The sequence below is a fragment of the Puntigrus tetrazona genome, chromosome 2, assembly GCF_018831695.1.
Source record: "Puntigrus tetrazona isolate hp1 chromosome 2, ASM1883169v1, whole genome shotgun sequence".
NCBI lineage: Eukaryota > Metazoa > Chordata > Actinopteri > Cypriniformes > Cyprinidae > Puntigrus > Puntigrus tetrazona.
Window position 1 is genome coordinate 21,165,849 of NC_056700.1, and position 16,958 is coordinate 21,182,806.

Below are 16,958 nucleotides of genomic sequence, written 5' to 3' on the forward strand. Positions count from 1 at the left end.
AGCCTACACCGTCAAGCAGAGAGACAATGTCATTGTTCAGTTATGTTGCTTTATATTTTAAGAACTCAAATAAAAATCTTGAATGGCAAAAAGCAATTTTCGGCCATTTTAAGAGCGTGATCACTGTTATAGGCTTAAATCATGATGCAATCAAAATAATTTAAAGGTAACAAAACAAAAAGAAAAATAAGAGACGTTTCAGAATATTGTTTTAATCACACACATACATGCAGTTCATCCAGAAAGTGTCATCAGTAATTTCATTCCCTCTCACTCTTTTCCTTCAACCAGAATCTTCCAAAACCACCCTGTACTGTTGGAATGATCCAGCGCCTTTGTCCATTGGTGGAACTCTCTTTCAACAAGTCATGGAGTTACTATTACACAGTAATAAAAAAAAAAATTAGCTATTATTTTAAGTTTAATTAAATGTGTGGCATTCCCCATGAAAGTCAATTAATTATCCTTCATGCACTGAAAAGGGAAGAATTTAGGGCTAATAACACAACTGCGCTCTTAATGGTCCTTATGACGTCACTTATAGGTACAAAACACCCAGAAAGCAATACAGCTGAAAACGATACAGAAGGTTGTCGTGTCCTGTAATTCACGATTCATAAGCATTCCTTTAACAATATCTGGAGTGTGAAGCCTAAGGAAAAATAAAGACTAGCTTGAATAATAATGACTTAGCATTTTTCTTATTGTGGATGCGACTTCTAAGCTCTCTTGAATTCAGAAACTAACAGAAAAATGTCTGCAGTGTCCTCAAGGAGATACAAGTTATTAATGTATGAAACATAAGCCCGCCCCCACCATCATTCTGTTAAACTGACTGGCTGATCAGTAACAGTGGCAGAGCGAGAAAGCAATGATATCACATGACAGCTTCTACAGATGTCAGCTGACCACTGCAAGTCCAAAAATACAAAGTGATGTATTAGTGAGGATACGTGCAGAAAAAGTAAGAGTAACACACACACACAGCTATCTTAAATAGACATTTATGACTGTTAAAATAAGAAGTCGGATATGCAGGATGTGATCTGTGAAAAGCAGGACAGGACCACCTTCAGTTGTTTGGCTACAAAAACAGCAACAACAACAAAAAAAACTAATAATTAGCCTTTGCAACCGCAAGTTTGAATTGAGATGCTTCCAGCATTAGCCTGCTGTGTAAGGCTCAGTTACTCACGTCTACAATCCTTTCCACCTTCCCCTTTAGAACCATTAGTTACTACAGAAAGTAAAACCCATCTGGTTTCTGATCTGAATCCGTTCAGAGTACTTTCACACAGGAATATCTGAGTTTGTAGTGATACAGGAGATCCGCTGATGAGCACGCTTGGATATTCTCTATTCAGGGTTGTTTTTGTTTTTTTTCTATTCAAGCTTGCTGCAGTCTAGACGCTGACCCGTATGAAGTCGAGCCAGGAGCGAGGTCTTTTGCACAGTTATCAGGCAGTAGTTTAATCAGAGGTTACAGATGTGCAGAGAGCAGCCGAAGACTGATTAGAGCTGATTGCACTGCTTCTGTGTCAGTGGTTCGCTTTGCTTACTTTTAAATCTTGATTTCCGTTTTAGAACATGTTTGGTGCATGTGTGAGAGTGCAATATTCATAAAATAATTTGCTTTGGAGAAAAAAAAAAAAAAAAAAAAAAAAAGGGTGTGGGTGGGTTTGGTGGAACTGTACAGCCATGAATATTTCGATTCGGACGTCCTCCCATGTGCACCAGCAGGAGGGATTATGTTAATGGAATGACAGATCTCCGTGAAGTCTTCTTGCAGCTTCGGTAGTGAGGAAAAAAAACACTCATCTTCAGCTAAACAAGACAAAAAGAATTGGCAGTGAGAACTACTGTGGTAAAGTTATGCTTAACAAACCAAGATTTTTATACTACCATTTCTGCACCGAGTGTGAAAAAACCCCAAACAAATATCCGTTGCAATGATGTGTTGGAATAAAACAATACATTTCAAAGGATGCTTTCACATAGACTGCAAAAATTTGCATCTCGTTCAGTGTGAAACAGCCTTTACACTAGAATTGGGTCGGCAATTTGTGCCATTACGGTCTTCGTTCAAAAAACAGCCACCTCAAAAACAGTACAAACCTCTTCTCTTGTTTAGCGCCGCCTCCTCTGATAGGTTGGCTGTTCTGGTAAAGTACGCCACCACCTCCACGCACTACGCTGGGGTGTGTGGGAGAAGCTACGGGTTGCTGTCCAGGCCTGATGGGTTTAGCTACAAACAAAAACATACAAGCAAACCATGAGAGGAAAGGTCATGGACATTTTTTCTGTTGCATTAATTTAATAGTCACCTATCTGTGCGGAGTGTCCTCTGCGGGCCATGTTTTTGGCTCTCACAGCCTCTTTGATGCGGTCCACCTCTTGCTGGTAGCGCTTGCGGTCACGTGCCGCGTTCTCTTTGGCCTCTTTGAGTGCTGACTCTAGAGCCTTCACGCGCTCCGCCGTCGCCCGCAGACGCTTCTCCAGTTTAGGAAGCTCACAGCGCAGGTCAGCATTGTCACGCACCAGCTAAAAAAGACGGAAAAACCAGCGAGTAAAAAAAGAAAAGAGAAATCTATTCTTCAAACAATCAAGGGGTTAAAAAGTATTTTCTTATTGTTTAATAAAATATGCATGTTGTTTTGCACATTTTTATTTCCATAAAAAATCCTTTGGCAACACGAATCAAAAAATTATGTGATGCTAGTAAAGAACAGCAAATCTTTCAATATAGAGTAGAAGGAAAAATATTACACACAAGCAAAACGTTTGGAATTATGTTAGGAGTTTGCACATTTTGAACAAGTAAAGAACATTTACTGACATGTGTGAGTATTAAGATTAAGATTAATTTTCTGGCTTGAATTTACCTGTTTGTGGACCTTGGTGAGTTGTTCTAGATTGTTCTCCAAGAAAGAGATCTTCTGCTTCTGAGCAGCACTGCCACCGGTCTCATCAGAGTCCATCTCTGCACTCTACACCCAGATGAAAAAACAAACAGAAAGTTGACTAACATTACGAACTCAGCATATTGATTTACACTGACCTATGCTTACTTACAAAACAGACACAGAATAGATACGAAAACAAAAGGAAGGTGTGCAACAGATCAACCCTTACCTTCTTTACGCGGGTCGCCAGATCCTGAACAAACAGTTTTCTGAGGTTGTGTAGAGTCTGCAGCTCTTTGGCCTTAAATAGTTGAAAAATAACTTTATTTGAACATACAAGTTACGCGCTACAAATAAAACTGTCATTTTATGTTGCCCCCTAGTGCTGAGACGAGGAATTGCACCCACCACAGTCTCCTCCAAGCCTTTCAGATCCTGCCTGGCCTGTTCTCTGCGGTCCTGCATCATACTGTAATGTGCAAACAAATCCATTAAAACAGCTCGGCACTAGAGACATCTATAATTTATTATACATTTAATATGCAGGTGTGTATTTATGCCTTATGCAAAACTGCTCGGCTCTTTAGATGCACGACAGAAACCAGCAGAAAACAGATATAAACGGTTACAGCAGTCTGACCGCTTGTAGAAGAGGATAAATAGAACCAGGCTGTATTACATACGTGAGCTCATGTAGTTTGCGGCTCTTCTCCTGGTCAGTGGATTTAAGCTTCTCGTGTTCCACCCTCAAACGCTCCTGCTCCAATAAGATCTTCTGATTCAGACTAGAGAGAGGAGGCAATTTCTTAATTACTGTTGTATTATTACTGTTACTGCTCAAGATATAATTTGCATATCATACTCCTGTAGATCTGTAATGAGTTTCTCTTTGGTTTCCAGTTCGTCTCTCAGGCTGCCGATCTGTTTCTGATGGGCTTCCCTGTGACTTTGGATCTGCTTCTCAACCGCCTCCTAAATACCCAAACATATACTTGTATGTAAAAAACCCAAAACAAAACGCATATACAAAGCCCATTTGTCAATGTGTGTACACTTTTCTTACCTTCACCTCATTGGCACTCTGAATCTCACTCTCTTTCTCCATTGCATGAACTTTCTCTGTGGCCACAAACAAAAGCGTTAGAAATAACTACATAACAGCACGTGTACATGCATAAACCGTTATGATATAATATAGTAATAATGGTGTAATATAATCCTGTGTATACCCTGTGCACTGATTTTGACCAGCTCCTCATTGAGAGAGTCTACATCCTCCTCCAGCTGTCTCTTCTTCTGCTCAACATTCTGCAGATACTCGGTCAGAGATTTAATTTTCGCCTCATGCTACAAAACAAACAATTATTTGTTAATGTGTCTATTCGTCATTTTGTTATGGTTTAGTAGATTTACATAATATAGCGCAGGGTTTGCCATGCAAGAAATAACTGAGGAGGCTGGAGTGTGAAACTGTACCTGGGAGATGCGTAACTGACATGCTGCAAGCTCCTTCTCAGCCTCATCCATCTTCTTATTGCTCTCGGACTGAGTGTTTTCCAGCTGCTTGCAACGTTTGACCATCGACTTGACTTCTGACTTCATCTTACTGATGTAGAGTCTGGCTACAGTGAACTCTTCGTCTATAAGACCACTGCCTTCATGCTGCTGCACGACGATATATTCTTCAGTATTGTTCAAATGTTTATTATTCCTTTTTTTCTGTTTTGAAAAGCTGTTTTTAAGCTTCATCCTCAAATAAACTAATTACGGTTATTAAAGGTCAAAAAACATTAAGATATCTGTAAAAAACTTAACAGATACAGATCCTTGGTTTAACTATAGTGGCAATAAGCCATTTGTGGGCTGGTGATTCTAGTTTGGCAGAACATACACACTTCACTTTTTTCACCTTAACCTTAAAAACTTGTCACTCACCTTAATGTCATTGTTGCCTACAGCAATGCCAATCTCAGTCAGATCTTTGAGCAGTGATGACATCATCTCCGTCACCCTCTTCTTCTGATGATTGGCCATTTCTTTGAGCTTCTGCAGCTCTGAGTCTATAGATGCCAGGGTACTCTGGAACAGAGAATGTTTTAAAGTCAAGTTTAGTTTCATTCTTGTCATTCTTTATAGAATGATGGACATAACCTTTCTGGCACTTACAGATTTCTGACTAAGTTCTTCGCTGAGTGCTTCAAACTCCTTGGTTTTATCCTCCACCTCCTGACTTTTCTGGTCGTAGTTGACAGCAAGCTCCTCCAGGGCCTGCAGCACCTCCTTCACCTCCTCCTTGGATGCCTCGTTCTCCAGCTGTAAACGAGTCAGCTCTCCCTGCAGGTTATCGTGGTCTCTTCTTGACAAGGCCAGCAACTGCAAAACATACACAAGCATGAATATAAAATGTTTTCTTGTTAATACTCTTTTATGTCAAATTTACATATGCATATGAGAGTTCACAAACCTCTTCCTGGTCCAACATCTGTTGCTTGAGCTTCTCCACCAGCTGAGACTGCTGATTAATCTCTTCATCCTTGAGAGAGATGAGAAAGTACAAGTTCAATCATCTTCTCTAGGAAAAATTACCATGCTTTTAGACATTTCTATTAAAGGTGTTGTGAGTATATGATTATGTATGTACCTTGTCGTCAAGCTGCTTGTAAAGTTTGGCAAGTTCAACCTCACATTTTTCCTTCTCTACATCAGTGAGTCGGGCCCCGAGCATCCCTGGCATGGGTGGCATGCTTGGTGTGGATGCAAATTTATCATTATTAATTGTGTTATCCAACGCCATTACTTCAGCATTAATCTTTTCCTTATCATACTGCTCCTCTGCAGGCACCGTTTCACCTGTGGGACAAAAATAGGAAACTTTGAGGAAATGCAAACATGTACTTTCAAAGGTTCAAACCTAAATAAAGTATTTTAAGAAAAAAAAGTTATGACGTTCAATTATTTCCCCTGTTTAAGATAAATAAATGCACAGAATAGACGTGTTTTCAGACAGAACCAAAAAAAGGTAAAACATTGAGAACAAAACAAAAAAAAATAGCTTATGTAAATGAATAAATAAACAAGGCTTCTGACCATTTCTCCAGCGGTTGAGCTCATTCTCCAGCCATGTGATGGTGTTTCGAAGGGTCTTGTTTCGTTCTTTCTCTCTCTCATATTTCTTCTTCCATTGCTCGGCTGTCAGCTCTACATTCAAGCTCACTGTGTTCTTAATAGTCTTGGCTCTGCAAACACAATTACAGCTGTAAAGCCCTGTTGTCTGTCTTTTCACAGCTTCTTTGCATAAATACACAGCTGTGATCATTCTTTCATGCATGTATAAAACACAAGTGAGACCACTGACAACTGTACTGTGAATGGTGAGCCCATAAAAAGTGACAAAGAAAATCATGAACGCGTCTCCTCACCTCTGTCCAAACATAAGGGTGGATTTAGTCTCGGCCTCGTTGAACGAGGAAGGAGAACAGCAGATGACGATGGTGGTCCTGCAGTTTCCACCAAGAGAGTCCTGCAAGATCCTTGTCATTTTACTGTCTCTGTATGGAACGTACGTCTGAGAAAGAAATTAAGAAATATTCAGGACCAATATTTCTAAAACAGATTTAAATGTATGTTATGTTCCATGTCCACAACTGAGGGAATTAAATACAATACATTTATTCGATTCTGTTCCCAGAAGCCAATGTGGAAAACAGTGCCTTTCATGAGGAGAACACAAAGATTGCTGTGTACACCAACAGCACGGTACAAATTACTCCCTATCATATGAGGACCTTTATGTATCTGGTCTGGTTTTATCAATTTCATTGTTCATATTTTACTCGAGCTTTAATTCCTTTTTGTATTTGTTAAAGTGTTAAACTAGTGATCATTTAAAATATGGACTTGCATTAAATATGACAACAGTGAGAACTGTGGTGCACAATACTGGAAAAAACTGACTGTGAAGATTTTGTTTTCCACAACATTAATCGCAATACGTTTAATATATAAATAGTTTTTAAATATATACATGTATGTGTATTTTCAGATACATAATTATACAGAAATTATGCATACAAAAGCTTTTATTTTGGATGCACTTAATTGTTTGACAGCACTATTTTACTGGCTTATACGCATTATTTGCATTAAATAGCCACAGTCAAAACACACCATTAGAAAAATTATAATTAAATACCACCATTTTGGTCAATGGTTACAGTCATACAAAACAGTTTCAGCTGAAACTGAAAATTAATTACACTACATTATATTAAATTATAGACTAATTATATTACATGGTATCATCCTTTGGCTATGCACAAATACCATTACTGGTCATACCAATAAAATAACATCAAAACTGAAGTAGACAAAGCTAAAGTTAATCTCTGAACACAACCCACACGCACTAGCCTCTCAGCTCCAGGAGCTAAACGCTAGAAAACAAAGAGTGTACAGAACTGATCTAAAGTCTGTGCGCGTGTGACTCACCGAGCCCTCGGCTAAGGCTGATATCACGTTGCCCAGAGAAGACAGAGACTTGTTGATGTTTTTTGCTTCATCCAGTACAGCACCTTCAGCTCCTGTTTTACTGACCTGTGAGAGAACACAAAAGTTGAACACACTCGGCTCATGTTTTACTGCACTACAAGACAAAAGTTTGACACACATACTTTTTCACTGCCTGCCAAGTCGACCAGGTAGAGTTTCCCACTAAGCTTCTGTTCTGTCTGCGTGTTCTCCTGCTTCACGTTGATCAGGAAGATGCTGTGACTTCTGGAGCTGTGCTCATTCATATCTGAAAGGAACACAAACACATTATTAAAACTAAACCCACAGAACATGGTTTATAAGCATCAGCTCAAATGAGGATGCAGATGTAAGAGTTTCCTCAAAGGATCTGGCTTAGTCTTTGATTATGGAAAAATGCTTATTTTATTGTATTTATTAAACACTTCTGCTTTCTTACTTGTCACAGCTACATGTCTATTGGATTTGCCCTCATCAATAGTGTCCATCACTTCATCCGGACTGCAAACAAATCGCTCAGTGCAGCCCTAAAGGAAGACGCATAATTATAATAAACAACTTTGATTCCTTATAGATCAATGACAATTGCCAATTTTAGTGATACAAGAATTTTAACAGGACAGTGAACACTTATGAACGCTGACAGGACATCATGTTTTAGGAACTCACCTTAACATAAGGAACCCTGTTTTTGTCTTCATGTACAGATAAATTAGTCTTTGAAACTACAAGACACAGAGAGAGAAAGAGAAATAGTATGTCACAATAAAAGAAGCATTATAATTGTAAAACCTTTGAGTTTTAAATGATCTTTCTTAAAATGAATGGCTTAAAATAACCAACACACTCACCATCCAATAGGTCCCGAATCTTATCCAGATAAATCTCAAAATATGACACCTGCCAAAAAGTAAAAACAGTCAAGAGAGCAGATACAAATATGAAGCAATATGTTAAGCTTTTAAAAAAATAATAAGAAAGATAAATAAAATGGCGTGCACAGGCAAAGACTTACTTTAATGTGAAACTCCAGGTTTTCATCCATAGAGTAAATGTAGTTAAAGATGTCTTGCACTATTCTGGGAATAATTCCCATTCCATCTGTGTCATGGAGATTTCCCTAAAGAACAACCACAATACCTCATTCATTAAAGTATAATAAACGTTGTGTAAAGACATCTGTTTGCTACATTATACTGGCTCAAGAGCTGTCGATAAAATTTATAAGGATTCGGAAAGAGTCTTGTGCTCACCAAGGCTGCATTTGTTTGATCAAAAATAGAAATAAAGCCAGCTGACTATCACACAAATCCAATATAACTAATTTGCCAAAAGCTGCTACAGTATATACTCACAAACAACCATAAAAATTGTAAAAAGTGCAAAGTACATTTGACCTAATACAATTAATTAATGCGATTAAGTAAAATAGTTTTTTTTTTTTTCCATAGAAATTCTGACTTTATTTTCGCTTCAGCAGAGACGTGTCAACTGTATTTCTCCCTCACCTCCATTGTGTGTGTTTTGCCAGATGATGTCTGCCCATAAGCGAAAATGGTTCCATTATAGCCACCGAGCACATCTACGGAAACATTATTATGCTTAAAACTTATCCCATGTTCTGCATTTGTTTGAATCAGAGGTCCATCAAGTGACCTTCTGACTTTTACCTTTGACGATTTGTTGAGCGCAGGCGGTGTACACTTGCTCCTGAGATGTGTTGGACTGTAAAACTCTGTCAAACACATACGGCTTTCCCTGTGGAGAACATAAATATATTTAGATTCATATATTAAGCACATTCAATAGTTTTCAATAGTTACCGTGACAAAACATGCAACATCCTGAACTAATATGCACCATTTTGGTTTGCTGGGATTAAACACCTAAAAATATTACCAATATTCCCATTTGATGAAATCAGGTAAAATGAATTACAACAAGTGATGCATTTTATGGCTGGTTACATGACTTTACATTTTATTACAGGGATAAAATCAAATGTAATGTGAATGACATTATGCATTTTGTAAAAAAAAACAAAAAAAACCAAGTAAACTGAGTATGACTTTTTTTTTTTAAATCACAAGATATCCAATTGGTGCTATAGCAGCTTAATGGTTAAGGTTCTGTGCTGCCAAGAAAATACTGCAGATTCAGTTTCCGGTAAAGTGCACAGTGACCAAGAAAGGTTGCCAACTCCTTGCCTGCAAACTTTGAGTTTTTGCTGAAGGGAAGATCATTAAGGTCTTTATAATATAACACTATTTCAGAGACTTCTGAATAATTTCTATACATATTTAAACAAATATGCATCAGTCAGGAGCAGCAATGGGATAAAAAAATAAATAAAAAAAAGCACCACAACACCCATCATGACACAACAATCTGCATTAACTCTCTCACCTGATCTATAAAGTTTAATCTTTGACTATAGTGCTACTTTGTTTTATCAGAGCAATGTCAAATCATACGTGTGCAAATGTTGCACTATTATTGCATGCCATATTGTTACTATGAGAAGAACCTACCTAACTGTTTAATCATCAGTAAATGATGAGCTCACTTGAAAAAAGTTGATGAATACGCCATCAACCAAGCCTAAACAAAACTACAACTCTGTGTTTATTATCAAATAATATTCTATGCGTCACAAAAATAATATCTTATTTGTTAGATCAGGAAAAATACTTAAGACGTGATGTCCAAAGTCTAAAACAATGCCAGTGGAAATGTTTAACAGTTTTTTGACCACACACTACAGGTTTACAGTCTGCAATATGTTTTTGCTGTGGCTGCAAGTCTCCAAAACATGTACATTTTGAATACTGAAGGAGTCGTCTCTAAGGACTCACCAGTGGGGGAAGACTAGTGCCTGCCACTAAACACATATAATACATTAAATGGATCAAAGATGACAAGTCCCATTTTAAACTTTAATAAAATAAATTTTTATAAGGCATTTAGCGATTTAAATGCAAGTGTCTAATGTTTCAAATAACTTCTGTGAAAACAAAATGTCAAGTAAATGGTCATTCAGCATAACACTTACATGTTTTTGTAGAAATACTTATTCTTACAATTAAAATATATCAGAATAAGTCATCACACTTAATGACAATGGACAAAAAAAGATTTAAAATTACAATTCATTTATCCTATTTTGGGGGAATCTTGTCATCTAATGATTTTTGTTGTAAGTATGTCTGACAGGATTTTTTGTTATAACGAACTGTTGTATCACTGAATGATCTGTAAATCTGGCTAAAAATATTTTTAGCTTTATTTTATTGTCTTGATACTTAAACCGTGCTTTTTATCTTTGACCCGCACTTTTCTATACAAATAATTCTCAACAGCAATCTGTAATGCACAAGATAGTACATATCTGACAATAAATGATTTACAATAATACAATCAACTAACCATTATAATTATTGTATGATATATGTATATTAATTATGTTATGTTATATCATAAAAGTGTTGCTGCGGACATATTTTCTTATTTGAACTGATAATGAAGTAGGAAACGATCTACAGCGCACATCGCAATATGCATTTAGTCTTGTGCCTGTGCTGGACACGACACTGATACAGAGCCGAGGCCAGTCTCCTGTGAAAAGAGAAAAATTTCCCAGAGTTCTAATTGAGGCACTTTCTTACCTAACTATTTTCTCATCTAGCATAGACACACAGAGTCCCAGGGGCTGCGCAGGGTGGAGCGCTCTATTTCCAAACCATTATCTCACCTTCCTTCTAGTGCTCACACACACACACACACACACTCTTTTCACTCTTTTCAAATGACTGTGGAGAGCCTGAAGGAGTCTCTAGTTATTGGGCACTCTCTCATGTTATCTCCATGCACACACAAGAGGACTATTAAGAGAGCGAGTACTGAACAAAAACAAACATATCCGTTTCAAAGCCGGTCTTTCAGGAACGTACACACACTGTAACCAGACAGGAATACCTAACCCTTAAACAGCATCATAAAAGATTTGTGAACTTGTGAAGAGATTGTACAAGAAGGCTACTCTATGAAATCATTATTTAAATAAAAAAGGATGGTGGTCACCTGAATGATTCAGCTTGCCACATGGCATGTTTGCTTTCAAATGTCATTCGTCATGCCGTAGTTTAGTCAGCCGTGAAATAAAACTTCTGCGTTTATGACATATAGACTGCCATGTTTGAACTGGGTTTAAAGATAATCAAAGCATAGTGGCAATGATTAATCAATTCCCCACCCACATATACACGTAGATGCCACTGCAACACTAAGAATTGTTTCAGCACATATAGATCACATCAGGAACATCAGCATTTCTACTTGGTCCTTTTAAATATGATATTTCACGGAGGACTTTGGTTCAATTGACACTAAGTTACACGTACTAGAAAAAGAGGTTTAACTGAGCTTTTGTTCTCATTTTACACAATATACAACCACATGTCCAATTCCACCTATCATTCACACTAGTCCTAAAAAACTTCCATAAGAGTTATACTTTAAAATGTTCCTGTAAAGGTTAGATATCATACATGTCATAGCAAAAAAGGTTTTAGTACATCAACAACATAAAATGTAGTTAGTCTAACAAACAACATACTATCTGTCCTGTTACAAAATCACTAATTTTCACACACATGCACCATAATTTGGCACTTATGATTGACAAAATTGTGGCTTTATTATTAACACGGCTAAATATTAGTAAGAGAGACGTCAGCGATGGGAACATAGTTAGTGGGTTTTGATCTAAAAATGTTTGAAACATTTCTGATATATTAATTCTCTCAGTATTTACAAACGCCCACAAATATGGATAGTTTCCTGCTCGTTCAACATACATCCACACCCAAACCTACAATTATGGGTTTGAAATAATAATCTAAACCCACAATGTGCAACCACATCATAAACTGGATAAGCGAATTGAATAATGAAGTTGTTGCTGCTCTAAAAGTGTAAAACTAACTGTGTTTCCGCGTTGAATGTGCAGGGCTGGCTAACACGGTTAGCACGAAGCTCATAAGGAAACGACATCGAAATGAACGAATTTAACATTTGTGCCCGAATTAAAAAGTAGGTCTCGGGTGTTACCGGACCAAATGCAGAAGCTGGTGTCGGTGTCAAACATTCAAACTAACAGGTCGTGACAAATTGCGGCTCTGATGGACTGCGGTCATTAGCATTAGCAGCTCGCGCGAGACCGACCGATAAATAAACCATACAAAATACCTCCGTCCATAAATATCACTCACCGCAATCACGACGCTGTCCTCTCCCTGAAATTTAGGTATGTATTTGTCCCCCCTAGTCACCTCCGAGCTATTCAATGGCCTGAAACGGCACATGACTTTAATGGTGCACTCCGCCGGGTCCGCCATCTTCCCCCGGTTACCGAATCACGAGAACACCGGCCAGAACACACGCACACAGACGGATACAGACAAGAGCGGAGGGGTGGGGACGCCGCCTCGCTGCAAAATCCCGGCCTGTGTTGTTGATTCTCGGCCCGTGTGACTAAACAGAAAGAGCCGCGTTGGAGGATCACCCGGCCTCCGGGACGCTGACGTCACTTCGCACTCGCCCCGTCAGTGAGATTAACAGAAAACTAACAATGAGGACAAAATGACAGATTATTATGTGCTAAACAAAAAAAACAAACAAACTATAATTGTCTAACAGCTTAAAATTCCTCTAAAACTGACTCCTTAACAATTAAAGATGACATTAAATTATCTTGAAAATACATTTTAATGTTATCTAATTTTGTGCTGTTTTGTTACAGTTTCTCTGTGATGCCTTAATGTATTTACAATGCAATTTGATTCAATATTGTATAAATGTCATTTCTTTCATTATTTTATTATTTGCAACATTTCTTACTTTTTACTGTAGCCCACTAGTGCCTACTAGTGTAATGCTGTAAAAATGCAAAAAGCTTTCTCTGCTTTCGTTTATTGAAGTTCACCCTTCATCTGTTGCCATTCACAATGATTCATAAACAGCAATCTCCATCTGCAAGGTTTTTTATTCATAAACGTGATGTCATATATTCAGATTCCACAGGCCTAAATAAATGACAGGATGGCCTTTTGTTCTGTCATATTTTTATTTATAGCATATGTGACAGCATGAACATTACATGTTATGTTGGTTACAAATATTATTAACTTAACGTGATACAGTTTGTTATTATATTTTTTTCGATAATATCATATGTGGCATTATACGACTTTGTTTCATCTATTTTGTGATATCACACAGTTTCACTGACCCATAAACTCTAAACCCAGCATAGAGAGGCTGAGTGAATGTGGTCTGGACTCGGTGAATGAGGGTCCTTGTGTCAGAGACGCTGTAGAAGGACAGAGTTCCTGCACCGTGATCCACATACACTCCTATTCTACATGAGCTGGAGACTTCAGGAAGCTCAGTCTCTGTGCAATTGTGACAGAATGAGTATTTGCAGTAACTGGAAGGAAAGCAATATAAACTCCAAGACTGATCATTATATCCAAATGCACATTTATCACACCGTCCCTTCCTGCCGATGTTTTTATATGACACTGATATACACACTCCTCTCCCACTCCACTCCACCTCCCAGTAACAGCGTCCACACACACTCTCTCTACACAACACCTGAGTCAAACTATCAAATCTGTCTGGATGATCGGGATGCGACTGCTCTGTGTTAGTTTCAGTAATCATTCTGTTCTCCTCAGACAAACTGAGGTATTTGTGCACTGTGTTTTCATCCAGCGTGAACCGACGGAAATCTGAAAGAAACAAAACACATCATCTGCTAAAAATAAGATTATTGACATCAGATGGCAAAATTTTCTTCCTTGTGTGTGTATGTTGCAATGTTTACTTACGCTGTAAAAACTCCTCCCTTTTCTTGGGTTCGGGGGTGGGTATGGACTCAATGTTTTTTACTATGAAAACCAGCAGATAGAATAGAATTTTAATATTAAAGAAAATACTGCATATGTACGCAGATTATGCTTGACATATTAAATAAGTGATCCAGTGCATTACCCATATCAGAAATATTTTCTATCTCCTTTCTGCAGAAATTCTCAAGTTTCTCTCTCAGAAGAGACACAGATTTACCAACATCATTAAAAGAGAGACGAGAACTGACAGTGATGCTGGGAGAGTCTGCAGATCCAGGAGGAACAGAGACAGACTGGAAACTCTACACAGACACAAAAACACATCAGGAGATACATCAGATAAAGACAAAGAAACTTTTGCCAGAAAATCTATCTCTGTACAACATGCTTTTCCCTTCATAAAGACCACTGTAAGGTTCATCGGATCTCTGTTACCTGGAGGAAATAGATGTGATCATCTGTATTTGAAAGCTGCTCCAGTTCAGTGTCTCTCCTCCTCAGATCTTCAATTTCCTGCTCCAGTCGCTTCAGTTGTTCTTCAGCACGACTCACTTCAGTCTTCTCCTGATCTCTGATCATCTGTGTCACCTCAGATCGCCATCTCTCAATGGAGAGGATCAGCTCAGTAAAGATCCTCTCACTGTCCTCCACTGCTGTCTGTGCAGAGCGCTGTTAGGACACACAGAGAGAAGCATCAGAATCAGTTCATTCACTCAGCTCTTACTGCTGCCTCACACAGACTGTTCTCCACAGTGATCTTCAGTGGACTGAAAGAGCTCCAGCACTGACTCCTCACTGACTGACTGGAGGAGAGTCCTAACTGAGTCTCAAACAGCTCTTCAGCTCTTCTGCTTAAAACTCACCTTGTGAGACTCTACAGCCTTTCTCAGCTCCTCAAGCTCCTTCTGTCTCTCCTGGATTCTCTGGCAAAATTTTCTCTGTGTCTCTTTCAGCTGCCTCTATGAGAAAATTTGTTGCTCTGTTAACCAGTATCAAAAACAAAAATGACTGTATTTTTTGCTAATCTTACAAATCAATTTAAGAATGTGTTAGTTTAACTGCTTTACTGATATGAGCCACTATTATTTAGATATTACTTAAATATATACATTTCCCATAGTACATGGAAAACTAAATAAATTTATAATATGAATAACATATAATAACATTTATAATAATTTATAATGCTGCAGTTTTTATGTTTGCGGTATCCATTCATACCTGTTTCTCAGTCCTCTCTGCTACAGCTGATACGGTCTCATGATTTTTGTGTTCATCCATTGTACACATATAACATATACAGTATTCATCAGTGAGACAGTAAATCTCCAGCAGTTTCTCATGTTTAGGGCAGATCATCTCCTTCAGTCGTCCAGTGACATCCATTAGACTGTGTCTCTTACCTTTGAAGAGATTCTCATGTTGTTCAAGATGACTTTGACAGTAAGAGTTCAGACACACCAGACAGGACTTGATAGCTTTATATTTTCTCCCAGTACAGACGTCACACTCCACATCTCCAGATCCAGAGTAACACTGCTCAAGACAAGCAGCTTGTAGCTTTGTCTTCTTGAGTTTTTCCAACACTTCAGCCAGGATGGTGTTTTTACCTAAAACAGGTCTCGGATTGAAGGTCTGTCTGCACTGAGGGCAGCTGCAGACTCTCTTCTGATCATCCTGATCCCAGCAGCCTGTAATACAGCTCATACAGTAACTGTGTCCACAGGGGATGGTCACTGGATCGTTCAGTAAATCTAGACAGATTGAACAGCTAAACTCATCCAGAGCCAAAGAAACACTAGATTCTGCCATTGTACTGCACAAACACTCACAGACAGTAGCCTATAACACGCAGAAATAGAAAACAACGTCCAAAACCTCTGAATTCTACACCCAGACCATGAAGGAAGTAGTGATGAGTTTCACTTTCACTAAACTGAAAGTAGGAGGGGCAAATAGAGAGAGGAAGAGAGGGAAAGTGGGAGGGAGAGAGAGCTGGTCAAATGAAGATTTCAACTCAACTATGTCTGTTTATTTCTACATTCTGTTAAAAGTATGTTTGTGTTTATGCGTTTATGCCTAACATTGCAATCTAATGCTCTGTTGCCCTCTACTGACCAAAAATAAGGATGTTAATCCTCAAAATATTTATTCTTACTCTTTATTAACTGTTCTTACAACTAGTCTGGTAATCATTTTATTGTATTATCACATCTGTCTCATGATAATTTATAGAAATATATTTAATGTGCAAATACTAGATAGTTCTAGCACAGTTTGTTAATTTTTATAACTGCTGCAATAACTATATAAAATACTGTCTATGTGTGTGTCCAGGTATTTACACCCAGGCATTTACATGGCAGGCCAATAGAGCAGGATTGACGACCACTTTGGTTAAAATACGGTTTCAGATGTTTTATGGACAATGAGAGCAAAAAGCTACATTACAATTACTCCTATTGGTTCTTCACCTACAGCAATGGTGAATTCCACCACAGTTTGGGGTGAAAGTCCCTTAGCTTTGGACAAGTGAGAAGAGCTGGTCTGTGAACTCTGGCAGTCTGTGAAAACTTGTCTAAAGGGCTTGGCCAGTTCTGGAGTCTTAAAGTTA

The 16,958-nt window shown here is 38.2% G+C and overlaps 2 protein-coding genes across 3 annotated transcripts; both read right to left on the reverse strand.

The window, feature by feature from the left end:
- Window positions 1-192: 192 nt before the first annotated feature.
- kif5ba (kinesin family member 5B, a) lies at window positions 193-13,002 on the reverse strand. 2 transcript variants are annotated; one of them, XM_043260553.1, is made up of 26 exons: window positions 12,701-13,002; window positions 9,101-9,188; window positions 8,939-9,012; window positions 8,446-8,550; window positions 8,282-8,330; window positions 8,100-8,155; window positions 7,870-7,957; window positions 7,574-7,698; window positions 7,392-7,496; window positions 6,323-6,468; window positions 5,991-6,139; window positions 5,545-5,753; window positions 5,368-5,436; window positions 5,070-5,276; window positions 4,839-4,982; window positions 4,380-4,565; window positions 4,133-4,250; window positions 3,967-4,022; window positions 3,766-3,875; window positions 3,587-3,688; window positions 3,312-3,372; window positions 3,133-3,204; window positions 2,883-2,987; window positions 2,325-2,541; window positions 2,116-2,245; window positions 193-1,824 (listed from the first exon to the last, which is right to left on the reverse strand). In XM_043260553.1, the coding sequence occupies exons 1-26, from the start codon at window positions 12,824-12,826 to the stop codon at window positions 1,821-1,823; spliced, it is 2,901 nt and encodes a 966-aa protein (XP_043116488.1). In that variant the 5' UTR covers window positions 12,827-13,002; the 3' UTR covers window positions 193-1,820. The 2 variants fall into 2 exon arrangements, with proteins under 2 accessions (XP_043116488.1, XP_043116478.1); XM_043260543.1 differs by having other exon boundaries at window positions 4,380-4,568.
- Window positions 13,003-13,522: 520 nt separating this feature from the next.
- Window positions 13,523-16,298, reverse strand: ftr16 (finTRIM family, member 16). Its single transcript, XM_043260576.1, has 6 exons — window positions 15,566-16,298; window positions 15,208-15,303; window positions 14,780-15,013; window positions 14,487-14,646; window positions 14,324-14,383; window positions 13,523-14,224 (listed from the first exon to the last, which is right to left on the reverse strand). The coding sequence occupies exons 1-6, from the start codon at window positions 16,154-16,156 to the stop codon at window positions 13,689-13,691; spliced, it is 1,677 nt and encodes a 558-aa protein (XP_043116511.1). The 5' UTR covers window positions 16,157-16,298; the 3' UTR covers window positions 13,523-13,688.
- Window positions 16,299-16,958: the final 660 nt, after the last annotated feature.